This window comes from Heloderma suspectum, chromosome 1 (assembly GCF_057233095.1).
Source record: "Heloderma suspectum isolate Gila_16-S chromosome 1, 16-S_ref, whole genome shotgun sequence".
NCBI lineage: Eukaryota > Metazoa > Chordata > Lepidosauria > Squamata > Helodermatidae > Heloderma > Heloderma suspectum.
In genome coordinates, this window is record NC_139458.1 from 439,565,682 (window position 1) to 439,580,234 (window position 14,553).

The window sequence follows — 14,553 nt, forward strand, 5'->3', positions numbered from 1 at the left end:
CGGCGCGCCTCCGCCCGAAGCAGCTGAGGGGACTTTGCGGGCCGCCTCCTCTCAAACAGCGGGATCGTCTCCCAGAGGAGAAGGGGCAACGAAGAGCCCGGCGGCGGCGGCGAGGCGGAGGACACCGTGCTGGGGCTTGGGCCAGGCGTCGCGGCGGCGGCCCCATGGCGAGACCGGGGCGGCGCGGAAACGCCCCGCCCCGCCCGCCGCCAGGGTCGCCTCCCTCAGTCCGCTCGACCTCTCCTCTGGGCCAAGATGGCGGCTGCTGTCCGGGCCATCGGGAGCTGGGCGCGCTTCACGGCCGCCGCCAAGTACTGTCCGGCCCGGTGCCGCCACCCAGGTGAGAGACGGAGGGAGGCTGGAGGCAGGCCGGCCGGCCGGGTGAACGGGGGCGCCCCAGCCCTGCCCGCCGTCTCCTAGTGCAAGAGAGGAGAAAAGGGGGGCGGGAGATTTCCGGCTCTGCCGGGCGCCCCCTCTGCCCCTTCCCCCGGGCCAGACCTCCCCCCTTGACGTGGTAATGCCCTCCTCACATCCCTGGGGGGGGGTGGTCCTGGACAGTCACGTGCCCCTCGCTCGTCCATGCCCTTGCTCCCCCTGCTCTTAAAGGCCTAAGAGGTGTGCAGGATCAGGCCCAAGGCGGCCTCTCCAGTCCAGCGTTCTGTTCCCACAGTAGCCAGCCAGCTGCCTCAACGAGGGCAGCCCACAAGCAGGACACGACTGCAACTGCACCCTCCCTCCCATGTTCCCCAGCAACTGGCATTGAGAGGCGTAGTGCCTCCGGTACTACTAGAGGCAATATATAACCATTATGACTAGTAGACACTGATGGTCTCCATGCATTTGTCCAATCCCCTTTTAAAGCTGTCCAAGTTGAGCGGCGTTGCTGTAACTTGTGGAAGTGAATTTCATAGTTTGACAGTGTGAAGAAGCACTTCCTATTGCCTGTAATGAATCTCTCACCATTTATCCCAGTATGTCGTCACTCCCCCAGCTCCTCCGCCATTTGAAGGATCTCCTGCTCCCTCAGAAGTCTCTATCCTTTCTCCTGTGCTGCCCTGTATACTTGTACCTGCCTCCCAGAAAACCTGTGCAGTGCCAGATCTCTTACTTCCTTCATATCCCATTTCAAAACCCACCTTTTGCATTACATCTTTGGTGCAAACCGGTATTTCTTATGAAATAGAACTCTGAACCTGAGGGTTCTATTTCAGTTTCGTGGCCAATAGCAGTCAATACCCTCCATGAATGTGTCTAATCTACTTTAGAGCTGTTCATTGACTAATTCCATTCTGTGGCTGTGTAAGCCAGTGGCTATCACACCTTGTGGCAGTGAGGGTCTCTAGAAAGGCCTCTTCATTAAATTGGTCAGTAGAAAGCTGCTTCCCAGCATGATCTCTCTTGGATAGTTCCCCCCACGAGTGATTGTTGTAAAGTGTTGAAGGGTTCTGTTCAGGCAGAATGGGGAGGGGAGCGTTGAGCAGCCTCTGATACTTGCACCCCAGTCCAACAGTGGCCAGCTAGATGCTTTGGAAAAGCCCATGAGTAAGGCATGAAATCAATAGTCTTTCCCCATTGTTTGACCCCAGCAGCTGGCATTGGGTGACATTCTGCCTCTGAACAAAAAGGTTTCATATAGTTGTGATAGCTAACAGCCTTTGATAGACTGGTCCCCTATGGGTGTGTCTAATCCCTTTTAAAGCCATCTAAGCTTTTACACTATTCTGGGACAGGCAATAAGAATATAAGAAGAGCCCTCCTGTATCAGACCAAATGTAACCTAGTCCATCAACTGTCAACCATATGCTTTTATTTATGTATTATAAAAATATACCCTGCCTTTCTAATACATATGTATTACAAGGTGGCTTAAAATAATTAAAATTCAAAGACAGCAACATATTCAAAGACAGCAACAACCAAAACGTAGGAGAAAGGTATAGCAGATAAAACACAATTTTTTAAAAAAAATCACATAAATCTGGGCCAGATTAAAAGTCTGCCAAAATAAAGATGCCTTCACATGCTGGCAGAAGGCAGTTGGAAAGGGGGTCATTTGAACTTGATGGGGGCAGATTGTTCCACTGTTGTGGTATGGTCACTGGGAAAGCCCCATCCCTTGTCCCAACCAATCATGCTTCCACCTAGCTGAGACACTGAGAAGGGCTTCCCCACTTGATCTGAATGAGCAGCCAGGCTTTTGGAAAGCCTGCAAGCAGGGCATGAAAGCAACAGACCTCCAGGTCCACGGAATCTGGTACAAGGAAGCTTATGGACTCTGAACCTGGTGGTTCCATTTAGCTTTCATGGCTAATAGTTGCTAATGGGGGTGTTACTGATGAATGGGTGTTACTGATGAATTTCTCCTATTGTCTTTTAAAAGCATTTAAACTTTTATACTATTCTGGGACAGGCAGTAATAAGAGCTCTGTTGCTGACCAGACAAATGATCCATCTAGTCCAGCATTGTGTCTCCAGCAGCGATCAGCCAGCTGTCTTTGCAAAAGCCACAAGCAGGGTATGAAGTAATCATGTGGGGGTTGACAGAAAATTTTTATTTGGACATTTTGAATGTGCATAAGGTCCCAGATTCAATCCCCAGCATCTTCAGGGGACGCTGGAAAGACTCCTGCCTGTACCACTGGAGCGCTGCTGCCAGTCAGTGTTGACAGCATTGGGCTTGATGGACGAAGGGTCTCCCTCAGTACAAGGCAGCTTTTTGTGTTCGTGCATAGGGTGGTTTGGATGATGAAAGAGAACTGTGAATCATCAAAATGGTAAATGCATTTTGGTGCAGCCCTTTAGGAGTTCGAGAGATTTGGCTTGGGACTCTACCTAAATCATTGTTGTTCTAAGAACAGAGTTTGTTGTTGTTGTTTATTCGTTCAGTCACTTCCGACTCTTCGTGACTTCATAGACCAGCCCACGCCAGAGCTTCCTGTCAGCCGTCGCCACCCCCAGCTCCCCCAGGATCGAGTCCGTCGCCTCCAGAATATCATCCATCCACCTTGCCCTTGGTCGGCCCCTCTTCCTTTTGCCTTCCACTTTCCCTAGCATCAGCATCTTCTCCAGGATGTCCTGTCTTCTCATGATGCGGCCAAAGTACTTCAGTTTTGCCTTTAATATCATTGCCTCCGGCGAGCAGTCTGGCTTGATTTCCTGGAGAATGGACTGGTTTGATCTTCTTGCAGTCCAAGGCACTCTCAGAATTTTCCTCCAGCACCGCAGTTCAAAAGCATCGATCTTCCTTTGCTCAGCCTTCCTTATGGTCCAGCTCTCGCAGCCATAGGTTACTACAGGGAATACCATTGCTTTAACTATGCGGACCTTTGTTGTCAGTGTGATGTCTCTGCTCTTCACTATTTTATCAAGATTTGTCATTGCTGTCCTCCCAAGAAGTAAACGTCTTCTGATTTCCTGGCTGCAGTCAGCATCTGCAGTAATCTTTGCGCCTAGAAAGACAAAGTCTGTCACTGCCTCCACGTTTTCTCCCTCTATTTGCCAGTGATCAATCCAGCTCGTTGCCATAATCTTGGTTTTTTGGAGGTTTAACTGCAACCCAGCTTTTGCACTTTCTCCTTTCACCTTCGTCATGAGGTTCCTCAGCTCCTCCTCGCTTTCAGCCATCAAAGTGGTATCATCTGCATATCTGAGATTGTTAATGTTTCTTCCAGCGATTTTAACTCCAGCCTTGGCTTCATCAAGCCCAGCACGTCGCATGATGTGTTCTGCATACAGGTTGAATAGGTAGGGTGAGAGTATACAACCTTGCCATACTCCTTTCCCAATCTTAAACCAGTCCGTTGTTTTGTGGTCTGTTCTTACCATTGCGACTTGATCGTTATACAGATTCCTCAGGAGGCAGACAAGATGACTTAGTATCCCCATCCCACCAAGAACTTGCCACAATTTGTCATGATCCACACAGTCAAAGGCTTTAGAATAGTCAATAAAACAGAAATAGATGTTTTTCTGAAACTCCCTGGCTTTCTCCACTATCCAGCGGATATTGGCAATTTGGTCTCTAGTTCCTCTGCCTTTTCAAAACCCAGCTTGTACATCTGGCAATTCTTGTTCCATGAATTGCTGGAGTCTACCTTGCAAGATCTTGAGCATTACTGGCATGTGAAATAAGTGCCACTGTTCGATAGTTTGAACATTCTTTGGTGCTTCCCTTTTTTGGTATAGGGATATAGGTTGATTTTTTCCAATCTGTTGGCCATTCTTGTGTTTTCCAAATTTGCTGGCATATGGCATGCATCACCTTGACGGCATCATTTTGCAAGATTTTAAACAGTTCAGCTGGGATACCGTCATCTCCTGCTGCCTTGTTATTAGCAATGCTTCTTAAGGCCCATTCAACCTCACTCTTCAGGATGTCTGGCTCTAACTCACTGACCACACCGTCAAATCTATCCCCGATATGATTATCCTTCCTATACAGATCTTCCATATATTCTTGCCACCTCTTCTGCTTCTGTTAGGTCCTTGCCATCTTTGTTTTTGATCATACCCATTCTTGCCTGGAATTTGCCTCCGATGTTTCTAATTTTCTGGAAGAGGTCTCTTGTCCTTCCTATTCTATTATCTTCTTCCGCTTCTGTGCATTGCTTGTTTAAAAACAATTCCTTATCTCTTCTGGCTAACCTCTGGAATTTTGCATTTAATTGGGCATATCTCCCCCTATCACTGTTGCCTTTTGCTTTCCTTCTTTCTGGGGCTACTTCCAGTGTCTCAGCAGACAGCCATCTTGACTTCTTGGTTTCCTTTTTCTTTGAGACGTTTTTTGTTGCCGCCTCCTGAACAATGTTGCAAACTTCTGTCCATAGTTCTTCCGGGGCCCTATCTACTAAATCTATTCCCTCAAATCTATTCTTCACCTCCACTGCATATTCATGAGGAATATTCGTGAGCTCATATCTAACTAATCTGCTGGTCTTCCCTATTCTCTTTAGTCTGATTCTAAATTGTGCAATAAGAAGTTCGAGATCTGAACTACAATCAGCTCCAGGTCTTGTTTTTACCAACTGCATAGATGTCCGCCACCTTTGGCTACAAAGGATGTAGTCAATCTGATTTCGGTGTCGACCGTCTGGTGAAGTCCATGTATAAAGTTGTCTCTTAGGTTGTTGGAAGAGAGTGTTTGTTATGCACAGTGAGTTTTCTTGGCAAAATTCTATCAGCCTATGTCCTGCTTCATTTTGTTCTCCCAGACCATGCTTGCCTGTAATTCCAGGTGTCGTTTGACTACCCACCTTAGCGTTCCAGTCTCCTGTAATGAAAATAACATCTTTTTTTGGCGTACTATCCAGTAGGTGCTGCAGATCCTCATAGAACTGATCTACTTCTGCTTCTTCAGCATCTGTGGTTGGGGCGTATATTTGGATCACTGTGATGTTAAATGGCTTACCCTGAATTCGAATTGAGATCATTCTGTCATTTTTTGGATTGTATCCAAGCACTGCTTTAGCCACTTTATTATTAATTATGAAGGCTACTCCATTTCTTCTGTGGTCCTCTTGTCCACAGTAGTAGATCTGGTGGTCCTTTGATGTGAAGTGGCCCATTCCAGTCCATTTCAGTTCACTGACACCCAAAATGTCTTTATTTAATCTTGACATCTACCCAGTAACCGCATCCAATTTGCCCTGGCTCATAGATCTTACATTCCAGGTTCCTATGGTGTGTTGATCTTTAGAACATCGGATTCGTCGTTCACCACCAGCACCATCGGCTGCTAGCCGTCCTTTCGGCTTTGAGCTAGCTGCGTCATCCCATCTGGGGCTAGTTGAACTTATCCTCTGTTCCTCCCCAGTAGCATTTTGACCATCTTCCGACCTGGGAGTCCCATCTTCCGATGGTATACCGACATATCTCTGGTTGTACTGATCCATTTAGTTTTCATGGCAAGAACACTGGGGTGGGTTGCCGTTTCCTTCCCCAGGGATCGTATTTAGTCTGACCTCTCTGCCATGACCTTCCCATCTTGGGTGTCCCTTCACGGTTTAGCTCATGACGTCATTGAGGTGCTCAAGCTCCAGCATCACGACAAGGTAACAATCTCCTTTGCTGAAGAAGAACAGAGTAGGTCACAGGAATGGCTCATGTAGCAGTTTGTTTATCAGGAAAGGCTAATTCGAATGAGAAATCTGCACAGTTGTTTTTCTTTCTTTTAAAGAGCCCTGAGCAGGAGCTGTCAAGATGGGAATCGGGCTCATCATGTAAGACTTAGTGGCCACGTGTGTTTCTGACTTGTTGCAATGTTGACTTTTACCAAAGTGCATTTCAGTGAATGAAAATGGTGTAGTTGAGGCAAGGGAGAGAAGAGCTGCTTGCAATAGGGGTTGTAGGGTGGGTGAAAAATCACTGGGTTTGGACAACACAGCAACCTGCAATGTGGGTAAATAAGGTAATCCTGGTTGTGCAACCGGCATGTGTGGGGGCAGGGGAAACAACTGATGCTATGTTCTTTCCCCTGCTGATTGTCTGAAAAACCCCACTGTCTTGTCATGTTCGACTAACTCCTCTGCCTTGCTTGGCGTAGCTCCACTGCCACATAAGCACAGGACAATTTTATCCCACCTGTGTCTTTGCGCATGTTACTTTAGTTAGAGAAGTAGAAGCTGAAAGCCCAGAAATTTCAAGAAGCAAGAGCTGGTATTTAGGCTGGACAGAGCCATTTTCATAAAATTAAAAACTGAAATGAATGTCCATGATTGATTGAATTTCCCACTAGTGTGTGTAAGTATGACAGAGGCCATTATTTCATTTTTATGAGACTGTAAGTATAAGTTTAGAGTTTTTATGATGAGACTTAATTATAACTTTGGCTAGTGGGCAGTATAGGAATGTAATAAAATAAACAAATTATGTTAATTTTTTAATAAGAGAATTATTTATTTATTTTTAAACAATCCGATTTAAAAATCCATGTTTTAAAAATGTTTTTTAAACAGCCTGACTATGAGAGAACTAAAACATGGTTTGAGATTCTCCTGTGTAACTACTCTTGTATGAGTATTTGAAGTACTGGGTAGGAAATATGGAGAATGGCCTGTACCTTGAATTCTGGTCTCTGCCACATGTATCGCCACCCCCAGTCCCCACAGCTGCATGCATGGCACTAGGTGTGTGTTGCGTGCTTTGCCATGCCTCCCTCTCCTTTTGGCAATCCCAGGCAGGCAGCAAAGCCAGGAGATTTCTCGAGCCCCTGGTGGGCTGCATTCCACTTGGCAGGTCACAAGTTGTACAGGCCTTTGCAAATTCATAAGCAAGGCTGCAAGCTTTATGGAGTCATTCAGAACAAGACAGTTTCCTGAAGAGCATGGGAGAGAATGGTCTAAGGGTGAGGCAAAGCAGAAGGGGCGGGGAGGAGAGAGGATGAGAAAGCAGGCTCTGTCATGTGCTTTGCCCTTCATCTTACTTCCAGGGAGTGGCAAGGAACCAATGACTCAATGAAAGATGTAGGTGAGCTCTCCTGGCCAAGGTCCAATGTCTGTCTCTCGGAGCCCCTCCAGGCTGGGGGTCAATGTTTTGCAAGAAGGATCATAAGCATAGTAATTCTTTGATGATGCAAAAGGCCCAGAGATCAAAGTCCCTGCAGCATATGCTATTTTTCTTTCTCTTCATACTTCTTTGTCTTCTTCATCGCTGTGTTTGTTTCTTTTATACATTTATATCTGGTCCTTTTATTATTTATTTAAAATATTTATATGCCACTTCTTCCTTCAAAACCCCTGAAGTGGTTTAGCAAAAAGTTTATAAAACAATAAAACACAGCAGTGTTACAAGGTACAAGTCACTGTATTATTCCCAGGGGAGCTTACAAAAAAATTAAAAGAAAAATGCAATCAGAGACATACCACATCTTGTGGCAGGGAATTCTGTAAGCTAACAAGGTGCTCTGTGAAGAAGGACTTTCTTTTGTCAGTTGTGAATCTCCTGCTAATTGGCTTCGTGGGATGACCCTGCGAGTTAGTTGTTGTTGTTCAGTCGTTCAGTCGTGTCCGACTCTTCGTGACCCCATGGACCATAGCACGCCAGGCCTTCCTGTCCTGCGCTCTCTCCCGGAGCGTGCTCAAGTTCATATTCATTGCATCGGTGATGCTATCTAGCCATCTCATCCTCTGCCGTCCCCTTCTCCTTTTGCCTTCAGTCTTTCCCAGCATCAGGTTAAAAGCCTGGAAAGATAGAAAGGTCTTCACCTGCCACCAAGAAGACATCAGAGTGGACACCAGGCAAGCCTGCCCAGGGAGAGCACTCCATGTCACCACCAAAAAGACCCTCTCCCCAGCTGCTAGATCAGCCTTCCCCAATCTGGTGCCCTCTAAATGTGCTGGACTACAACCCCCTCCCACCCCCAGCCAGTACAGCTAATGGCCATACTGATGGGGGAAGATGGGAGTCGTAGTCCAATGTATCTGGAGGGCGCCAGGCTGGGGAAGGCTGCACCAGATGATGGGGGTGCCTGGAGGTGAACCTCTAAAGGTGGTCTTTATATGGGCAGACTCATGCTGTGTTTATATAATCCTTTGTGGATTTCATTCCTTTGCTCAGTCTTCCCCCCACTGAACATGATGGCCACTCTAAGGCTTGGTTAACTTCAAACTGAAGTCCATTTTATCATCTTGTTCTTGCTAAATTCTTGTAATCTCCCAGTGGGAAATTGCCTCTAAAGACTGTGTTGCTACTCCTGTACTCAAGGCTGTATGCTTTTTTTTGCTGCAGTTTGGTGCTGAGGCTAGGCATCTCCTCCTCAAAGGTGCCGCCATTTGTGCTGCATGAAAATAATTTGACTAGTGAGTTTCTTTTAAATAGCAGTGGAAGAAATCTTTGATTCCATGCAAGGAAGGTCCTTGATCTGAAGGGCTTGTAGTCTGAAAAAAGAAAGATAATGGAAAGGAGAGTGGGGAGAAAGGCTGTTACACAATGGTACCTAATGCTGTGCTGCTACATAAAATTTCATGGTTGGCATATAAATTGCCTATGACCTGGTATCTGCTAGTCCATCAGCTAGTGCTGACAAGCCCATAAGCTGCTCTGGCTTTAGCTAGCAGTTGCGGATACAACATGCCTGCTCTTCTTTCCTGCCTCCTCTGGATGTGTAAGCAGTAAAGAATTAAGCGATGGGTATCCTAATAGCAGCACATAGCTGCTCTCTGGCATATGGCTACTCTGGTACTCTAGTATTATGGAATCGAGTGTCTGATTTTGAAATAATTGGTTGTAAAGACAGCAAGGTGAGCTCTGTCAATCTGGGTCCTGCTTAAGTAGCAAATGGGCTCTATTTTCTGAGGCCAGCTGAATGCCTGGACAAGAAAGTGGCAGGGCATTAGGTCCCCTGAAGCGTTTGCAAACAGTCCATTCCCAGGCATGCAAAATCTGCAGCGTCTTTCTCTTTCTGAGCTGGCCCTGGTAGAGGTAGTAGGCGTCCAGCACTCCCCAGAAGAGACCCCTTTAGGGTGTCAGCAGGACACTGTCCTGGCTCCGGTGAGCCTGCTTTTCTGGGCATGGTGGAATGTAGGGGAAAGGTCCTTTCCACTACTGTGGAAATGTAGGCCAGAGGGCGTGGCGCACCTCCAGCTCTGGGCCTGGAGCATGTGACTGAGTTACAAAGCAGCACATGTCTGAACTCAGCCATGGAGGCTCTTTTAGATGGTTTTACCTGGACATGTGAGATTCTTCTCTTGGGACCAGGCTTCGGAGCCTTTGGGGTGATCTTCTGTGCTGCTTTGTGTCTTGTTGAAGCAAGGTAAGAATAAGTTCAAGTTCCAGAGTTTCTCTTACTTAGCATGGCTTAGAATTCAAATGCTTAGAAATCCATGCTTGGAAAAGGCAGAGCATGATGAAATGCCAGATGAGTTAAGATGAATAATTTGCCCTTTCTGACCTCAGAGAATGTAAGGCCATCTTTTATTGCACCAAAATTCCATGAATGTAGGACTATGCACAAAAAGCTGAAGTTGCACCAGCCAGAGACTGTTCAATGTTATTTTGTGCAACAAGTGTACAAAGCAACACTGAGTATTCAAGTTGCCTCAGGGGCAACCAAAAACTGCACCGGGGAGACCTTCTGACAACATAGAAAGGCCCTCAGCTGCAGCAAAGCTGTAGTGATTTGCCGTGATAAAAGATGTCACAGTGGAGTTTCACTTAACCAGCAGCAGAATGGCATGTAGCCTGTCCAAATGAAAGATTGTCCAAAGGTCTCTAAGCACCTGTCACTCAAGTGATCAATCATCTTGACACACGTGAAATCATTCTTACTTGCCTGCCTTTTGTTGTTAAAGCAATAGGAGAATTTATGTCCTTTCCTTATAGTGAGGCATGCCATGTGTCCCAGCACAGTGTGGTGTAGTGGTTGGAGTGGGGCTGCGGAATTCCGGGCTCTAGTCCCCACTCAGCCATGAAGCTCACTGGGTGACTTTGGCCAGTCACTGACTTTCAACCTAACCTACCTCACAGGGTTGTTGTGGGCATAAAATGGAGAGGAGGACGACCATGGACACCAGGGGACCCCAACCTTTTTAGGCCTGTGGGCACATTTGGGAATTTGAGAAACTGCTGTGGGCACCACCAGAAAATGGCTCCCATGGAGGATGTGGCAAGTCAAGTAATGGCTGTACTGGTGACCTGGTTAGACAAAAGTGAGCTAGAGGCTAGGAGAGAGGGGGAAAGAGCAAGGCAAAGGGGCAGAGGGGAGAGAGGGAGCAAGGCTGGAGGATAGAAAGGGAGAGAAATAGTGAGGAAAGGCATTGTGGGGAGAGAAATAGCGAGCTAGAGACTGGGAGTGGGGGGAGAGAGTGAGCAAAGGGGGGTCTGCGTGGGCGGAAGATTGGGTGGGGAGCTCTTTCCTTCCTTGCCTTCCCACCAGCAGCTGATCTGTAGCAGGTGCAGGAACAGGAAGGAGAACCTGCTGCCCTGACATTTTTCAAGGTTTGTATTTGAAATATATTGTTTTGAAGGGGGCAGGGAGTGGAGAATTTTGTGGGCGCTGTTGGAAGCCCCCAGAGGTGCCATGGATGGGGATCCCTTGTACGCTGCCTTGGGTTCTTTACAAGGGGCAGAAAAGCGGAATATAAATGAAACACGCAAATCATGTAATGGGGGACTTGTATTGTGCTACCTTCTCAGAGATGGCTTCAGCGTGGGAAGACAAAAGATATCCTACGTCCAATCTGAAGGACCCCTTCTGACATGTTACAGTCCCTTGGAGATAACTTTCATTCATAACTTTGAAGTATTTCTTATGGGGCTGGTTTTCATGGGGGGCAGGTTTCCCCATTAGGTTTTTGAACTGGTATTAGAAGGAATGATGGCCAAAATGGATAAACATGAACTGAATTACAGGGAATAGCAAGGCAAGGTTGGAAGCTGCATCTGTGCAGGGAAATGCATCACAGCAAATATGGACTGTCTTAGCTAAGGTTGGAGCCGCATCCAGTATTTAAGGAGAAGCCGTTCTGCACAGGTGATTGACACAAAGCAGCAAGCCATTGAACAGCCGCCCTGCTTAGTTGATAGAAGCCACATTGCATTTGGGATTGTGGGAGGTATTTTGCTCTAGGAATTGCTCTAAGATTCTGTGGCTAGTACAAGTTCTGTGCCCTAGTTAAATGTCAGTATATGCTAGGTCCTGCGATCACACTGTTTAGACCAGGGGTGAGAAACATATGGCCCTCCCCTCAGCCCCAGCTGGCATAGCCCATATTGAGGGATAATGGGAGTCGCAGCTCATCAGGGGTAGTTTTATGGTACAAGCAAAGAACACAAAGGATATTATGTCTCTGGGCATGCTCAAGCTGGGGTCAAATAAATGATGTCTGTGCTGATCATGTGTGACCTTTTGGGTAGGTTATTTGTCCTTTGTGTCTAGCCATTTTGTGATTGACAGTCTGTAAAACTGCCAAATGTGCCCACGGGCCCCCAAAGTTTACCTACCTCTGCTCATACTCTGCTATCTGGAACTTTCTTGTCTTGGCTGCCCACACACTTCTTGCTTGAACAATCTCCTGGAACAACATAGTTATCGGAGCTAAGGTGATGTCCAACACTAATGTCCAAAAGCCATAATGGCTGAGCTTCTCAGTAACAATATGTATCACTTCATAAATGACGGATAGGCAAGAGAGATGTTTGCTTTACGAGGTTCATCTAGTCCTATAAATTCAAGGATGGAAAGAATCCTGGTGCTTCTCCTAGATACCTAAACAATTTGAAATATTTTTTCTCATCCCTGCATAACTCCAGAAATCTCTCTTCTAGGTTATTCCTGCCGACACCTCAGCATCTCCTCCCCTGTTAAATGTAAGTATAAATACTTGGGTCTGGTGGGGGCTGGTTGAGGCAATTGAAATTCTGCCCTGATTGAAAGAAATTAGGCAAAGGCAGAAAACTTGCTGGGGGTTTTGCAGGGTGATATTTATCTGTTTTCTACATTTTTTGGAATTCACAGTTATAATAAAAATAATGGAAAGAGGACTGCAGCACAACACCTGGGGGACAATAAATGTGTAAAAGATAGTAGAACCTTGTGTAGGAGGAACTGTCCATCTGATGTGTCACGTTACAAAGGACATCTTTCATCTGGCATGTTCCTTTTTGTCCTCTAAATGTTGTGGGCTTGGGGGGGTTCTTCCGGTAGCAAAGTATGACTATATGGTGGCACTTGCAAAACCTAGGATAGAAAGTGGGACAACTGCAAAATGAAAAAAAATGTTTCACAATCTGGGATGGCTGAAAGGTGTGGGAGTGAGCAGCACATGCACACAGTGAACCAAGTATCTTCATGGTGAACCCCGTCCAGGGCTTTCTCCAGTTCTAAGTCTGAGCTGCCCACTTCTCTCCTCTTCTTCTCAGAGAACTGTGCTCCTCCTCCAAGATAAAAACTAAGCTTTGAGTCCCTACAAATGCTGGATTAGGCACTGCAGAAAACATCCAGCCGAACATGAATGGCTGTGCACAACCCAAGCTCCAGGCATGGTTTTGAGCTTGACTCCTAAATGCAGTCTGGGGAAATTTATTTAAAATATTTCTTGGTCACCTTTCAGGGCAGAAGCTCACCCAAGGCAGCTTTCAGCAATACAATACATAAAAACAGTTAAAATATTCAAAGCAATAAAAACAACAATAAAAGCCAACAATAAAATCATCAACAATAACGGCAGCAACAGCAACAACAGCAGTCATATCAAGAGAAGGCCAGGGTAAAATAATACATTTTTAAGGCCTTCTTAAATGCCTGCAGTGATGGAGCATGGCAGACCTCCGATGGCAACTTGTTCCAAAGGTGTGGGGCCACTGCAGAGAAGGCCCTCTCACATGTCGTCAGCCACCTGACTACTCTCATAGGTGGGCAAATGAGAAGGGCCTCTCTTTCTGATCTTAAACCAGGGCAGGCTGATATGGGTGAAGGCAGTCCTTCAAGTAACTTGGTCCCAAACCATTTAAGGCTTTAAAGTTCAATACCAGCACTTCAAATTGGACTCAGAAACACACCAGTAATCAGTGCAGCTGGCACAGTATAGGCATTATGTGATTGAATCGCCTCGCCCCCACCAATACTAGGACGGCTGCATTCTGCATGAGCTGGAGTTTCTGGACCATCTTCAAAGGCAGCCCCACACATAGCGCATTACAGTAGTCCAGCCTGGACGTCACTAGTGCGTGGATAACTGAGGCAAGGTCTGATTCACCAGATAGGGCCGCAGCTGGCATACCAGCCTAAGGTGGTAAAAAGCACTCCTGGACACTGCAGCTACCTGGGCTTCCCCAGTTAGCTTAGAGTCCAGGTGGACTCCAGGCGTGCCCCATCCGAAGTAGTTCCCACAGTACCTCCATCTTGTCTGGATTAAGTTTCAGCTTGTTCACCCTCATCCATCCCAAAGCAGCCTCCAGACATTGGTTCAAGAGTTCCACAGCCTCCCTGGGATGTGCAGATGGAATCAAGAGGTAGAGCTGAGTATCAGCCACATACAGATGACATTTCAGCCCAAACCTCCTGACGACGTCCCCCAGCAGTTTCATGTAGATGTTAAAAAGCATGGGGGGAAGAATGGAGGCTTGCGGCACCGCACAGGCTAATGGCCAGGGGGTGGAACAGAAGTCCCGAGACACCACCTTCTGAGACCGCCCCTCCAGGAAGGACTGGAACCACTTTAAAACTGTGCCTCCCAAGCCCAATCCAGATAAACGATCCAGAAGGATGTTGTTGTTGTTCAGTCGTTCAGTCGTGTCCGACTCTTCGTGACCCCATGGACCATAGCACGCCAGGCCTTCCTGTCCTGCGCTCTCTCCCGGAGCGTGCTCAAGTTCATATTCATTGCATCGGTGATTCTATCTAGCCATCTCATCCTCTGCCGTCCCCTTCTCCTTTTGCCTTCAGTCTTTCCCAGCATCAGGGTCTTTTCCAGGGAGTTTTCTCTTCGCATTAGGTGGCCAAAATATTGGAGCTTCAGCTTCATTATCTGTCCTTCCAATGAGCACTCAGGGTTGATTTCCTTTAGGATGGACTGATTTGACCTCCTTGCAGTCCAGGGGACTCGTAAGAGTCTTCTC

General features: G+C 46.9%; 1 protein-coding gene across 2 annotated transcripts in view; it reads left to right on the forward strand.

The window, feature by feature from the left end:
* Positions 1-247: 247 nt before the first annotated feature.
* The window catches only part of HADHA (hydroxyacyl-CoA dehydrogenase trifunctional multienzyme complex subunit alpha), a 43,541-nt gene continuing 29,235 nt past the window's right edge, over positions 248-14,553 (forward strand). For both annotated transcript variants that reach the window (XM_084829547.1, XM_084829548.1), the window contains exons 1-2: positions 248-340; positions 12,262-12,303. In XM_084829547.1, the coding sequence (XP_084685673.1) occupies positions 256-340; positions 12,262-12,303 (127 nt within the window). In that variant the 5' untranslated portion in view covers positions 248-255. The remainder of the gene's footprint in view (positions 341-12,261; positions 12,304-14,553) is intronic.